This window comes from Saccostrea cucullata, unplaced genomic scaffold, assembly GCF_032062105.1.
Source record: "Saccostrea cucullata isolate Sc308-1 unplaced genomic scaffold, CSIRO_AGI_Scuc_v1 ctg357, whole genome shotgun sequence".
Taxonomy (NCBI): domain Eukaryota; kingdom Metazoa; phylum Mollusca; class Bivalvia; order Ostreida; family Ostreidae; genus Saccostrea; species Saccostrea cuccullata.
In genome coordinates, this window is record NW_026923836.1 from 120,060 (window position 1) to 135,742 (window position 15,683).

General features: G+C 34.4%; 1 protein-coding gene across 2 annotated transcripts; it reads left to right on the forward strand.

The window, feature by feature from the left end:
- The first annotated feature begins 10 nt into the window (after positions 1-10).
- On the forward strand, positions 11-10,554 carry LOC134265021 (2-oxoadipate dehydrogenase complex component E1-like). 2 transcript variants are annotated; one of them, XM_062747264.1, is made up of 24 exons: positions 11-142; positions 313-475; positions 764-881; positions 1,020-1,188; positions 1,752-1,859; positions 2,290-2,401; positions 2,726-2,823; positions 3,051-3,114; positions 3,233-3,306; positions 4,106-4,240; positions 4,506-4,621; positions 4,786-4,861; positions 5,257-5,448; positions 5,770-5,871; positions 6,119-6,247; positions 6,567-6,687; positions 6,982-7,121; positions 7,477-7,633; positions 7,899-7,999; positions 8,115-8,216; positions 8,368-8,613; positions 9,060-9,123; positions 9,937-10,022; positions 10,285-10,554. In XM_062747264.1, exons 2-24 carry the CDS (start codon positions 340-342, stop codon positions 10,384-10,386), a joined length of 2,748 nt encoding a protein of 915 aa, XP_062603248.1. In that variant the 5' UTR covers positions 11-142; positions 313-339; the 3' UTR covers positions 10,387-10,554. The 2 variants fall into 2 exon arrangements, with proteins under 2 accessions (XP_062603248.1, XP_062603247.1); XM_062747263.1 differs by having other exon boundaries at positions 21-142; positions 293-475.
- The last annotated feature ends 5,129 nt before the right edge of the window (positions 10,555-15,683 follow it).

Sequence of the window (15,683 nt, forward strand, 5' to 3'; positions counted from 1 at the left end):
AAATATTTTGTCTGTTCAATAAGGAATGACGCATACGGACATTTCAAAACACAGAAACATGGAATTTCAAGCGAAAAAGAGACTGCAAAGGGGAATAACTTTGATTGGTGATGCATATGATAATAAGATGGGTTAAAAACAGGTACATGACCCAGTAACTGTATTGTATTCAGTAAAATAAGTAAAATATTGAGAAGTCAAATATCTTTGTATCATTTTATACAAAAACTTAAAAGAAAATATATCAAGTTTTAGTCTAATCAAATTTTACCGCCACAAGCTGTTTTGACAGGAACTCTCTTTTTCCTGGAGGTAAAAGAGGTATGGTGATCAACAACAATGTTGTCGAGGTTAAAGTTATTGCACCCTCGGCACTTGCAGCTTTTTGTGGATTCCGTGACACCACTGAATGCTTATCACACGAAATGTGGTGTATATGGACATCATCCAAGAACTAAAGCAGAGACAAAAATCGGTAAGGCAGCATCGGAAATGTTCTATAAATTTGCGTGCATTTCATTGGTCAAAATGGAGGTGTGTCTTTCACAAAAATGGCCTTGATGACAAAAACTTACGAATTTAAGGTTTTTACCATGCCCAGTGTAACATTAACTCTAAAAAGGACAGTATTGTATAAATAATAACCGCTAGTATTCTGTTCACTGAAAACAGAATGTGGATTTCTTTTTTAGTTTTATAAAACTGATTTTCCTGTTATTAAAACCTATTTGTATTCAATATATATCTCCCTACCATTCTGTAGATGATGCTACAATACAAAACAGGATACAACAGAGTAATGTGTACAGACTGGTGGAAGCCTACAGGACTTTCGGACACAGGAAAGCCACCTTAGATCCCCTACAGCTGGCAGAAACTGAGTTAGCATAAAATTCAATTCCGTAATTTTTAAAGGGGCACATTTCATTGCCACAAACAAAGTTAAATATATAACCTGTACATATCTACACACAAAAGTACTGTTGTTGAATTTATAACTATCTGCAAATATTTTCCAGAAATGTCCAAGAACTGGATGCTAGACTCTACGGAATTTCCACTGACAGTAATCAAACCATTCAAACAGAGGGAATTTTTAATGGACCAAATATGACAATTGAAGAACTTGTAAAAAATCTTGAGTCAGTTTACTGTGGTCCTGCTGCCATTGAGTTTCAACATTTAGAGGTAAATTTATATAGATGATGCTTACTTCTGTGTCATTATCTAGCATATGGTTTGATGTCTTTGAATAATTTTGATAAAGAGTGCAAGAAAAAAAGTTATCAGGAAAAACATCCTCATTCTGTGCAAATGTCTGGGAAATTTCCTTTTACATGTACTACCAATATTCCAAAATACAACTAAATACTGGTAACAACCAATTAAGAATAAGTGTAATATAGCAATAAATTTTTGTTGTTCAAAATGACAAATTGCTTTTTTATCTATTAATTTATCTATTTTTTATATATGAATGATTAGTTCTCTTTGCACTAGCTTGTACATATATATGTTTTTCCAGAGTACAAAGTCTTCATTGCACATAAACTACTACTGTGGTAATTGGTTTAACTTCTGTAAAGCATTAGTACTAGTTTGTCAAATACCCAGGATGTTTTTTAATGAATTGACAGTCCTGACCTTGATTAATTGATTAATTTTCTACTTCAATATCTTAAGCTAACCATATTCAAGGTTGTAGAGGTTCACATTACTCATTGATAAAATGATTCATTTCTTGTTGACAGGAAGCTGAGGAGAAAGAATGGTTAGCTAAAGCTTTTGAGACACGAGGGGAGATAGAGTTTACAGCCCAGACAAAGAAAGAGTTGGCAGATTTAATGCTGCGTTGTCAGGTAAGAAATAAATGTAGGAGTATATAAAGTTGAACTCTGTTATTTTGAACACTGATATTTCAAATACCATGGATATATCTTAATTAGTGTTCTGGAAGTCCCAACCCCTTGTTCTTCGAGTCATATGATGATATCTCAAATACTTGGACATTCAAGAAGCTATTTTTCAGCTTCATTAAGTTAGAGATGACAAAGTTTGGCCATACATGTATGAAAAGTGTTCTTTAAAAGGAATTTTCTTGTAATTTTAGTATCATTCTTTAACAAAGTGTATATATTCTCAGTGAAATACCAATATTTTGAAAGTTTATAATATTATTGATAAAATTCATATCATTCAAGAGGTATTGTATGTTTTGATAGAGATTTATCCTGATTGACACATCAAACCTTCAAATACAAGAATATACTCACCGGTATATATTTCCAGGCATTTGATCACTTCTTGGCCAGCAAGTTTGTAAATGTAAAACGTTATGGAGGAGAGGGAGGTGAAAGCATGATGGCCATTTTTGAAGAAATCTTCAACAAGTGTTCACAAAGTAAGTCTTTATTCTGTTTCAGCTTACTAATTTCAATTTATTCTGTTTCAGCTTACTAATTTCAATTTATTTACCATGTCAAAGAACGATGCAAAGAATGTTATCCTTAATTATGAATTATTTTCATAAGGAAGTTCTTTTTTTTTGTTTGACATTAACATTCATTTGAGATTTTTTAAAATTAATATACAATTGATAATTGGTTGAGATTCTTAATTCCAAGGATTCTAAATTTCAAGGATTTATTGTCTGTGAAAAACTTTTAAAAGAAATCTTGGCCCTTTATGTACATATGCACACTCGTAAGGGATTTTTATTTAACAGACAGTATCACAGATGTGGTTATATGTATGCCACACAGGGGACGATTAAATTTTCTCACCTGTATGTTAAAGTTTCCTCCAGTTATCATGTTCAGAAAGGTAAGTAGGCTTTCTCACTACCAGTTTTTTTTTTTTCTATTTGAGAATTAATATTTATTATAGAATCTAAGATACTATTTTAAGCCAGCTAGTTTTAAAGTTTGTTTAAAGTTTGTCATTGTATAAACTATTTTGATTAAGAAATCTGAATGTTGGCTCAGTTATGAATAATTTTAGTGTTAAAGCTTTTCTAGTTTTTAACACACCACTGTACTTGTTTATTCTAGATGAAGGGTCTAGCAGAGTTTCCACCCAATGTCTCAGGAAGTGGGGATGTTTTATCACATCTTTGTAAGTTCTTACTCAGGAAGTATAAAATAATCATTATTGAAGCCAATGCTATATATTATCAAATAGGTAGAATTACTGGTTGATGGTAAGGCATTTAGTTATTTATGTCACATTTCAGACACCTCTGTTGATTTAAACTACGCTGACAAAGATGTTCATGTTAGCCTGATTCCCAATCCCTCACATTTAGAGGTGAGTGATTCTACCATTATTTACATGTCTGGTTTCTATTCTATGGCCATTCTTTTGAAATACCACTCATCCATCACATGTTTAAAGTGGGATATTGTTATGGCTATGAAAGATTAAACACAAGCCATATCAGCCATTAACACTATCATCAACATTAATTAAAAAATGGCAAAAAGTCAGATCTTTTCCTCATATAATTTCTGTCATATTTGTGTGGCGGTCAGCCGGGTTCAATCGCCGGTGGCCAGATAGCTCAGTTGGTGGAGCACCTGACCGGAGTTTCAGGGGGCCTGGGTTTCGAATCCCAGTCTGGTCCGCTGCATTTTCTCCTCTCCCATTACATTTGGTGCCGTGCCATGCCCTGGAATTGAAAGGTGAAAGACCTGCCAGGGATGAGCCTGGGTTGGGGTCTTTGGAGGAGCAAAGACCTTTAAGGAGGGAGGAATGTGGCAGTCAGCCGAGTTCGACCGCCGGTGGCCAGATAACTCAAGAGCACTTGACCGGAGTTTCATGGGGCCCAGGTTCGAATCCCGGTCTGGTCCGCTGCATTTTCTCCTCTCCCGTTACATTTGGTGCCATGCCATGCCCTGGAATTGAAAGGTGAAAGACCTGCCAGGGATGAGCCTGGGTTGGGGTCTTTGGAGGACCAAAGACCTTTAAACACAATGGGCAGTCAGCCATTTGACCTCCGGTGGCCAGATATCTCAGTTGGTGGAGCAACTGGAAAAAAGTTCGAATCACTCTCCGCTATATTTTTTCTCCCTTTACATTTGTTTAATTGACCAGTACTCTTTTGCAGGCTAACAACCCAGTAGCTGTTGGGAAGGCCCGATCTAAGCAACAGAATTTACAGTGTGGTGAATACAGCCCTGATCCCACAGAGGAGAAAGTATTGTGTGTGCAAGTGCACGGTGATGCTTCTTTTTCTGCTCAGGTAGGAATATCGTCTCAGTTGTTTAAGGAGATGAAAGGGTCACACTTTCTTTTATGTCTTTGGATTTTTTATTTGTTTATGATGATGCATTCTGAAGTTACCATATTCCATAGTAGCTCACCTTTTGTAAAGATTTACTGTTAACACATTTTCAGTGACATATAAAGGAATAAGTTTACTTTTTCCTCATTATCATGCACAAAATGAAGGTTGTAATTCCTAATATATGTGTGTAATGTATGAATGTTTTTATTGTATTTCAAAGGGTATAGTAGCAGAAACATTCAGTATTGCTGAGTGTCCACACTTCAATGTCGGTGGCAGTATACACTTAATTGTTAACAACCAGGTGGGCTTCACAACGGAGGCTTCCAGAGGCAGGTCAGCGGTCAAACACTAAATAACTTTTAAACTTTAAGAAGTTAAATATCTTTTAAAATGTCCTGCATTTGGCAGAGTTTTATCTTAATTATCAAATATTTGAAAAAGTCTTTTTATTTTGCTACCGCAGTGCATTTCATCCTCTGTGTGATTATTTTACGCAGGTCCTCTAGATACAGTAGCTGTCTGGCCAAAATAAATGCCTATCCTGTTCTACATGTAAATGCAGACTACCCAGAGGTATTGTAAGAAAGATAAGAAAGGCTAAGGCAGTATATTAAAAATATTTACCCTTTTGAAATGATTTACCGATACATATCTTTAATTAAAACAGAATACCACTGAACATGGATCCAAAAAAAAATTGATGATAAACATTAACTTTATTCACAAAAATTTAATATTGTAGCACCAAAAATATTACTTTTTTGAATTCTGAAATTTTCATTCACTTCATGAAGCTAAAAAAAATGCAATAAAAATTTTGCATTGTTTTTCAAACAAGTGAAATCTTAATCTGAGCGATTTTCAACAGATTTTCAACATTCACAAATTAAATTTCTTGTTTCATTTTCTTACTATGGTCTAGTTACTCTATAGAGGTTTTAACATACCGTATCTGTTTTATATTGTAGGAAGTTTTACGAGTGACTTCTATAGCCATGGACTACAGGAAAAAGTTCAACAAAGATGTCATCATTGATTTCATCTGCTTCCGCAAACATGGCCACAATGAACTAGACGACCCCTCCTTTACCCAGCCGACCATGTATAAAGCGGTGAGAGGGAGGGACAGTATTCCCAACCAGTATGCTAACCTTCTTGTGGTATGTCGTCATATTACTGGTTCTAGCTAAATACATATAAAGAGTCCTTGTCCTATCTCTATGTAATTATTGTATCGTTAGTATGCTTACAAACAGATTGGATTCATGCATTTTTCTAAAGAATTTTCTGAAAGGATTTTAAGTGTTCAATAAAAATCCTTCATACCTGTGACGACTATTTTATGTAGATCGATGAGTTTTGTTAGGGAAAATACAGTATACGTTCACAACAGTTACATTCAAACTAGCAATAAAGACGTAATAAATCAAGAACTGTGCCACTTATTTATGATCTTTTTCTCCATCATTTTTATATTCTAGTCCCAGGGACTGTGTGAGCAGGAGACATTAAATGAATCTGTCAAGACTTGGAATGCTACACTATCTGACCATATGTCTCAAGTGGAATCATATACACCTCAAGTAAAATATTTTATTTATTGGGCCAGAAAGATCTAAAGGTTTAAAGAATTGTAATTATAGTGACTTTACAGAATTGGTTCTTGAAATTTTGAAAAAAGTGCTCAATAACAGTTACAATATATTTAATTAAAACAGTACTACTGATGTAAGGAATGAAAATGTAGGATTAACATTGTCAGTTACTTTAATAAGCATCTGTTTTGTAGAAATTTGACATCATTTACTCTAATTGCTATCTGTTTTGTAGAGATTTGACCTCCAGAGTCAGTGGAGTGAGCTGGTACAGCCAGGAGACATGATAACACACTGGGACACAGGGGTCTCTGTAGATCTACTGAAATACATAGGACAGAAGTCTGTAACCTGCTCTGATCTGGTGAGTGTACATGAGATTGTGTGATAGTATTGGTGAAAATTTTGGCTTAGGGTTTACATGTATGTATTTGAAGAATTATGGTCTTCTTGTATTATTTATTCCATATTGTTGGCAGCATCTTTCAGTCTTTTAGCAAATTCTAATTCAGAGGGTTTTCATTTTATTATTGATGCAGCCATAGCAAAATTAAATTAGGAAAGCTTCAAAAATGGATGAAATTTTCACTAAAACAGAATTCTTCCCTTTTTGATGTTTTATAAGTAAAGGAAAAGGCTTTATGCTCAAGATGAAAATTAGACACGTCTATTTGATATTGTAGAAAATCCACCCCAATGTACAGAAGGCCCATGTGGACCGTCGTCTGGAGAGGATGAAGGAGGGACGGGGGCTGGACTGGGCCACAGCAGAGGCTCTGGCTTTTGGTTCACTGCTCTACCAGGGTAAGCTTCACATAACCTAAACTAAAATGTTTTAAAAATTCATTTATGACAGTGCAGGTGCTAAAAATGCACAAATCTGTGTCAAATTTACATACACAATGACAATCACATGAAACATGTACATGTATGTTCAGGAAAATCTTTTACTGTGTATTCCTGTATGGGGAAGAATAAATCAATTGAAGAATTTTAAAATAAGTTATTCAAACACTTTCTTAAGCAAAGATAAATCCTAGGTGGGGCAAAAAATGACTTGATTTTGGATACCTTCATGAGGGTGGTTTTTTTTTGTAGGTTATAATGTTCGAGTGAGTGGACAGGATGTTGGGAGGGGAACCTTCAGTCACAGACACGGTATGCTGGTGGACCAGGAGACGGATGAGATCCACATCCCCCTAAACCACATCAAGGAGGGTCAGACAGGCTTCCTGGAGGTAAAATAGAAAGGGTTATGACTTTGGAGGGGGGACTTACCAGATATAACATCAGGAGATCAAAAAAGGGTTCTATAGCAATGAAGCTTAAGTGTCTGGTTTATATGGTGAATGTTACCTTATCTATAACACCATCCATTTAATATTTGGCTGATACAGTAAAACATGCTTTAACATTCCAGGAACAGTTGATTTTGTTTCTTCATGAATATAACGTCTTATATCTGTTACGTTCACATACCATGGGAAATGAAAATCACTGCACTGTAAGAATCGGTTTATTTTTAGCAAGCAATAAGCATGTCTTACTGTATTGTTATAAATTATAAACATGTTGTACATGGTACTTTTCCAGCTGGCTAACAGTGCCCTATCTGAGGAGGCGGTCCTGGGCTTTGAGTACGGGATGAGTATAGATAACCCTAACAACCTGATTATCTGGGAGGCCCAGTTTGGGGATTTCTTCATTGGAGCACAAATCATCATAGATACCTACATTGCCAGCGGAGAATGTAAGTAGATTACTGACAGACAGTCATATTAGCAGATTTTGCTTTGAAGAATTGAAATTTTCATTGAACAGAGCATTAAAAAATTGAAAATTTTATCTAATATGTAGCTGTTTATTTCACTGTTTCAAGAACTCTATTTTTCTTTGTTTTGCACTGGGAATTTTATACTCATATTATGAAGTCCCTGTTTCACTAAATTTTATCTAATGATTGGTTATGGATAACAATGATATAGCTCCTAGCATACATACTTTTGGTCTTTCAGTGAAATGGCTGCTGCAGACAGGACTAGTGATGCTATTACCTCATGGAATGGATGGAGCAGGACCAGAACACTCATCCTGTAGGATAGAAAGGTTCCTACAGGTTGGGATTTTAACAAATTAGGATTACAATCTATTTTCTTCATCAGACTTTACATTGACCATGCAGTATTGGTCAGGTGGTATTCATAAATGACCTTGACATGTATCTGTTGTAGATGTGTGACAGCAGTGAGGTCAAAGTGGACGGAGACAACATTAACTTGCAGGTCGTGAACCCCACCACCCCCGCACAATACTTCCACCTCCTCAGGAAACAGGTGCTGTGGTACTCTGTACTGATAAAAATCAGTCCATAATAAATGGACAACCAAAACAATTCAGAACACAAGATAATATTTTCCTGTAGTTTTTTCACCTGTGCTGAGTTCTTGGAGATGATTGAATCACAAATTATTCTAACACTTTTAGATGGTACGTAACTTTAGGAAGCCCTTAGTAGTGGTGGCTCCAAAAATCTTACTGCGTCTGCCAGAGGCCACCTCTACTCTTGATGAAATGGCCCCTGGAACCACCTTCCTCCCAGTATTTGGCGACCCTGATGTGTCTGCGAAGAATGTCTCCAAAGTTATTTTCTGCTCTGGCAAACACTACTACACACTAGTAAAGGAGAGGGAAAATCTCAAACTTCAAAATGTTGCTGTGATTCGTTTGGAGGTACATATTGTAAATAATTATACATGTATTAAATACTGAATAAGAATGTGATTATTATTAAAATAATGATATTCATTTTTTAAATGGATGTCTATGAGACTGCAAACCAATTATTCTGAGAATTTTCTTGGAAATGAATTGTCAATTTTATGATAAAATATCCAGATTGCGTGTTTTTTTTTCTGTTAAATCCTTTATGTGGGTAAAATGAAATCATTTCTTAAAGTGTTGATGAACTGCAAACAGAGCTTAATAATCATAATTTTTTTAAAAAAATAGATTTCTTAAAAATGCAGCTGATTGGTATTTAAAGCTGTGTATGCAAAAAACTTATTCTTTGAGAGAATTTATTTGACGAAATGAAAAATCATTTTGTCCCTTAAAAATGCTCCGACAGCACATTATAAATACATGTATGATTAATATTCTGGGATTTCTCTTTCAAGAGCTTGTGTCCATTCCCGGCTTCAGAAGTACAAGAAGAGCTGAATAAATTTTCTAATGCCACAGGTAAAAAAAAAATATCTGAAGCTACTGCTTTCTTTTGTTTACTATGTGTATTTGAGACCTTTCATTCTTGAAATTCACCAGCAAATATTAATCTCCATAAAATGGAGGTAAATAAGATAAGAAGAAATCATTATAATTTTTATGTACAATATTATGATAAATATAGCTATCCAGTTAAAACATTATTAGTTACTAGTATGTAGACTGAGGGATAATACAAAAATATGTATTTTTTTTCAAGGACCTCACATATTTCCATATTACCCCTCTAAGTGGCTACATAACAAATTTATCCTGTCAAAGATTTTTTAATAAAGTTCTTTTTCTCTGAGGTAACAAATTGTTCTGTAACAATTGTTTACATTGTGACGTCATTTTTTGTTCATATGACGTCAGTTATTAGGCTTTTGCGTGTTCAAATGAAAACAACTTATCTGTGCTGTATGGCACGCGGAGGGGATTTGATGTGATGTGTGGTGGGTAGGTCATGTGGAGGGGGCACATTAGCAATATGATGTGGGTAGACAGCATAGTATTGATTGATACAGTATTTTTCTCTACCAATGAAATTTCACAATTTTTATCAGAAGCAGAATAATGCAGCATACAGTATCACTATTTATTTTCACAATTAAATTTGTGTAAATGGTGTGTGCCAGGAAATGTTTGTAAGTTGAATAAGGTCTCAAAAACCCACAAATATAGATCCAATGCAATGTGAACAAAGTTGGTTTACAGTTACATGTACTTGAATATTGTACATAACTAAAAGACATTAAGTACTGGTAATTATTTATATATCGGTTTTTGTAGACTTTGTGTGGAGTCAGGAAGAACACAGAAACATGGGAGCCTGGAGTTTTGTGTCACCTAGATTTGAAAATGTTTTAGGAAAGAAGGTAAATTATTAAGAAAGGCATAAAATGATTTGCCACAAGAATGTTTTATTTAATGTTTCTTCAGGGCAATAAACAGTTGAATTTATTTATACCTAGTAAATCTAACACCTTTTCCCCCCATTTATTAATGAATTAACCACTATATATATATTTTTTGTGGTGATTTTTATTGCAAGTTTGCAGCCATTTGAAAATTATGAAATTTAGCATGTTCTTGCATTGTGTTTGATATTTATGTTGTAAATGTACATATTTTTTGTAGTTGAGGTATGCTGGTCGTGATCACCTGGGGACCCCCGCCACTGGTATAGGTCTGATTCATCAAGCTGAGGCCAAATCCATACTGCAGCAAACATTCAGTTGATCTCAAAAGGGAGCTAATAATAAATCGAAGTAATGGTATCTCAAAAGGGGGAATCATAACAAATCAAAGTATTCTTGATAAATTTCTTTATTTTATATAAGCAGAGGTCTAATATTTCATGTTGTGATGTCAGTGTCTGAATTGTACATTTGGAGTATATTGTTTAAATGTATAGACTGCAAATTTTAAAGAATTTATTTTGTTCTGGTCTTGTGAGACACAAAGGTATTGTTATTACCGATAGTTAAGAAGTTATACATTTATACTGAAAATAGGAATCTCGGGGTAATTTTCTGTTTGCATGCATTTAGTCATATAATATACCGGGTACATGAGTAGAAAGATTTATATTGCTAATCTAAAAATATGTGCATTTGCGATCAAATATAGTCATTTCATTTTTATGAAAAGGGCATTTATCAAATCCAAGGAAGTCAGTATTTAAACAAAATTTTATTTTCACATTTTATTAATTTAATTTTTTTATTTATTAAAAAAAAAATATTAATTAAATATTTCCAAAGATTTATTTATTTTAAGAAGAAAAAATAGTGCTTGTTATACTAGTATACATTCTTATACAATGCTTAATATTATATAGAGATGGAAGGTCATATTTTTTTTACATTTGTCCTAGTCCGGTGCATTGAAGTACAATTATCTTATTAGTTTATACATGTACCTATCTTTTTAAATGCTTGTAATTGTGATTTTTTTTAAAAGAATAAATTATTTACATATGCACATAATTTATACATTAAGTGCTTTTTTTTAAGCAGAGGAAACCTGAAAAATAAATATAAAATATATTTAATAGATTTACTTATCTGAAGTACTGTAAATCGTTTTAATTCCACGAAGTTAAAATTTCACGATATCTCTAAAAGTATCAATCGCGATTGTTTTAATTTCACGCTGGAAGAAATTATTTTAAGTCTCTTTAAAGCATTTAAACATCTTTGAAAAGTAATGATAGCATTCACGATGGGTTTAATTTCGCGGAAAAATGATAAATCGCGAACATAGCGAAATTAAAACCATCGTGAATATTTGCCAATCTACAGTAAATGTAAATATTTTCACCCAAATGAATATATCATGATGAGATTATTTTGTGTGTTTAACAGACTGTGTATTCTAACTTTTTAAAGGTAATGGATGTATTTTTGTTTTTCTTTAAATTTAATAATCTAATGGTTTTGACACTATAAATATATTTGTGATATTTTGGTTATTAATTATTGTGCCATTTTTGTGTGAATAAAAACTCAGAACTCCCAAGTATCTTGTTTTTTATTATGCCCTCCTCACCAAAGATTCTTTTGATGTTTAGTGCCAAGGATTTCATTTTCTTAATTGAATTCTTTGTGACTTTTTCATTACCATAAAAATATTCTTGACTTCTTGACTTCAGATTGACCTAGCTACTTTTGTTAGACTAACTTTGACCTTGAAAATTTTTTCATGTTTATTCGTTGTGACAAGGACTTTCTTTTGGTAACAAGATTTTTGGCTTACTTACTTTGGAGCTGACCTACATTGTAGCTAGAAAGCTGCATTTGAAAAACATGGTTTTAAGCTGCCATGGGAAGAGGAAGGGGAAGCATCTGTTTTAACAAGAGGCACATGGGCCACAACGCTCACCTGAGTAGCTTTGACCATGCTGTTCTTTACCAGATTTACCCCAAGTAATACATATTGTGACCCCACCCTACCCCACAGGTCATGATTTGGACAATTTAAAATCTACATTATCCCAGGATGTTTTCACATAAGTTTCAGCTTTTCTGGTCCAGTGGTTCTTGAGAAGTAGATTCTTCAATTCAGTTCAATTCATTTATTGACAAAGATTTTTCCTTTTAAATTCTTTGTAAAACTTTGATTCCCTAGTGGCCCTGCCCTACCCCCACGGGTCATGATTTGAACAATTTAGAATCTACACTACCCTGTGATGCTTCCACATAAGTTTCAGCTTTTCTGGCCCAGTGGTTCTTGAGAAGAAGATTTTTAAAGATTGTTCCTATATTTTCTATGTTAAACTTTGATTCCCTATTGTGGCCCCACCCTGTGAAGGGACTTGGCCCTTAATTTTTACAATTTAAACTCCCCTTCACCCAAGGATGCTTTGTTCCAAGTTTGGTTAAAATTGGCCCAGTGGTTCTTGAGAAGAAGTCGAAAATGTGAAAAGTTTACAGACGGACAGAGAGCTAGACAGAAGGACAGACATAATGTGAATTAGAAAAGCTCACTTGAGCCTTCGGCTCAGGTGAGCTAAAAACATCTTATTTCTTCTCTGTTGCAGATGTGCAAATAATCCATCAACTGACCATATTTTGGGACAATCGGTTTCATTTGGATAAAGCCTTCTTTTTACTCTTAATCCTTGTTTTGATTGCAAAGGGTATTTCTTGTAAGTTCACTTCACTTGGTACACTAATCTAGTACCGGTATATATTGTATATTTTGTTATGATACATGTATCAAAACATGAACAATTCTTATTAATTCCTCATTTAATTTTTAGTTTGTAAGAGCTGGAGGCTTAAGTGTCAGAGCTTTTCTTATTGAAATCTGTCATCATAAACTTTCATTCATTTTCATCTTCTTCTCCAAAACCACTGGGCCAACTTTGACCAACTTGCCAAAAAGCATCTTTGGGTGGAGGTGATTCAATTTTGTTCGAATGAAGATCACGCCCTCTTTCAAGGAGAGATCATTCAAAATTGTTGTTCCTTGTAACCCTATTGCAACAACTGATTAAGTAGAGAAACCAGAAGTCTCTGTCGAGACTGTAGCTCTACTGGTTTGTACTTATAACAAAGGATGAGAAAAGAAGCCATTGCCATCAGACCAAAACTGTAGAGGGAGTATCATGTTAAAGGAATTTCACAGAAATTTCTATTTTTAGTAACAATGGTAACACTGTACATCGAAATCAAAATCCAATGCACTATTTATGTATCTTAGTGTAGTCTACTTGTGTGCCAAGTTATATTGAAATCAGACCAAAACTGTAAAAGGAGTAGCATTTTTAAGGAATTTCACAGAAAATTCTATTTTTAGTAACCATGGCAACACCATTCATTGAAATCAAAATTGAATGCACTATTTTTAGCTCTTCTGAGCCAAAGGCTCAAAGAGCTAATGCTATGGCCATTTGTGTGGTGTGCGTCGTGCGGTGTGCGTTAACTTTTTAGAATATGGGCCATAACTCAAGAACCCCTTGGCCAATCAGTGTCAAATTTGTCACAGGGTATCCTTGGCCCAAGGGCTACCATTTATACTAAAATAAGGGTTGGGACCCTAAAACAAGGGGAGATAATCAGGAAAACAAAACCAAAAGTACTGGTTGCAAAAAAATCTTCTTCTCCAGAACCACCAGGCAGATTTTCACCAAACTTACATACAATGATCAGGATATGTTGAAGATTAAAAATTGTTCAAGGCATGACCCTGGGGCAAAGGGCGTGGTCTCACACTTCAAAGTTGACCTAAATTTACAATTAATGAAAATGTCTATATTTTACTTACTATAAGGACTAGGATCATCAAATCTTGTAAGTAGATGCATCTTAGGACTTCACATCATGTTAACTCAAAAGTAGGTCACGGTGACCTACTTTTTTAATTTTGCGGGCATTTGTTTACAAATTGATTTGAAGGCATATTTAGGACACTTTAAGGCCTATGATCATCAAACTTTGTCAGTTGATGCATCTTGGGTCCTTGAACAACGTAACTTAAAAGTAGGTCACCGTGACCTACTTTTTGAACTTTATGACTTATCCTGTTTAAAACATTTCATCCCATTATTTCAGACACTGAGAGGGTTAGAATCATCAAATCTTGTAAGTTGCTGCATCTTGGGACCTTAAAACATATTTAAGTAAAAGTAGGTCACTGTGACCTACTTTTTGAACTTTATGACTTATCCTTTTTAAAACATTTCATCCCATTATTTCAGACACTGAGAGGGTTAGAATCATCAAATCTTGTAAGTTGCTGCATCTTGGGACCTTAAAACATATTTAAGTAAAAGTAGGTCACTGTGACCTACTTTTAGAATTTTGCAGGCATTTGTTTTCAAATTGTTTAAAAGGCATATTTTGATTACCTTCAGACCAATGATCATCAAACTTGGTCAGCTGATGCATCTTGGGACTCTGAAAAATGTGACCTACTTTCGACATTTTATGGCTATATTTCAGTATCTTAGGTATTTCTTGGCTTAGAATCATCAAACTTTGTGAGTTGATGCATCTTGGGTTTTCGGAGAGTGATGACCAAAAATTAGGTCACGGTGACCTACTTTCAATATTTTATTGCTATATTTATGTATCTCCAGTACTTTTCAGCTTAGAATCATTAAACTTTGTCAGTTGATGCATCTTGGGTTTTGAATGTCGACCAAAAAGTAGGTCACGGTGACCTACTTTTGACATTAAATGGCTATATTTATGTATTTCTGGTACTTATCGGCTTAGAATCATCAAACTTTGTTAGTTTATGCCTCTTGGGTTTTCAGAGAATGTCGACCAAAAAGTAGGTCACAGTGACCTACTTTTGAATATCAGGTAATTGGCTTAGAATTATCAAACTTGGTTAGCAGATGCATCTGAGGCCTCTGATAAATGTCAACCAAAATGTAGGTCACGATGACCTACTTTTGACATTTAATAGCTATATTTACTATCTCCAGTACTTATCGGCTTAAAATCATCAAACTTTGTCAGTGTATGCATCTTGGGTTTTCGGAGAATGTTGACCAAAAAGTAGGTCACGATGACCTACTTTTGACATTTTATGGCTATATTTAAGTATCTCCGGTACTTATTGGCTTAGAATCATCAAACTTTGTTAGTTTATGCCTCTTGGGTTTTCAGAGAATGTCGACTAAAAAGTAGGTGACGGTGACATACTTTTGAATATCTCCGGTACTTATTGGCTTAGAATCATCAAACTTTGTCAGTTAATGTATCTTGGGTTTTCCAAGAGTGTAGACCAAAAAGTAGGTCAAGGTGACCTACTTTTGAATATCTCAAATACATATTGGCTTAGAATCTTCAATCTTAGTTTGTCTATTATGTATCTTGAGTCCTCAGAAAACTTCAGTCTTAAAGTTGGTCACCATGACCTACTCATGTTTTTTTTTTTTATAGCTTTATTAAAATATCCTAGTCCTAATTGGCTAAGAATCATCAAACTTTTTATCAGATGATGCAGCTTAGGTTTTAGGATACTTAGGGTTAGAGGATTCAAATACAAGTGATAGGTTGTACAATTTATCAGAAGAGCGA

Coding starts and splice junctions, on each gene's coding strand:
- LOC134265021 (XM_062747264.1), top strand. CDS start 340: ATGTTGTCGAGGTTAAAGTTATTGCACCCTCGGCACTTGCAGCTTTTT. Junction 4,622..4,785: donor ACGGAGGCTTCCAGAGGCAG/GTCAGCGGTCAA, acceptor TATTTTACGCAG/GTCCTCTAGATACAGTAGCT. Junction 5,449..5,769: donor AGTATGCTAACCTTCTTGTG/GTATGTCGTCAT, acceptor TTTATATTCTAG/TCCCAGGGACTGTGTGAGCA.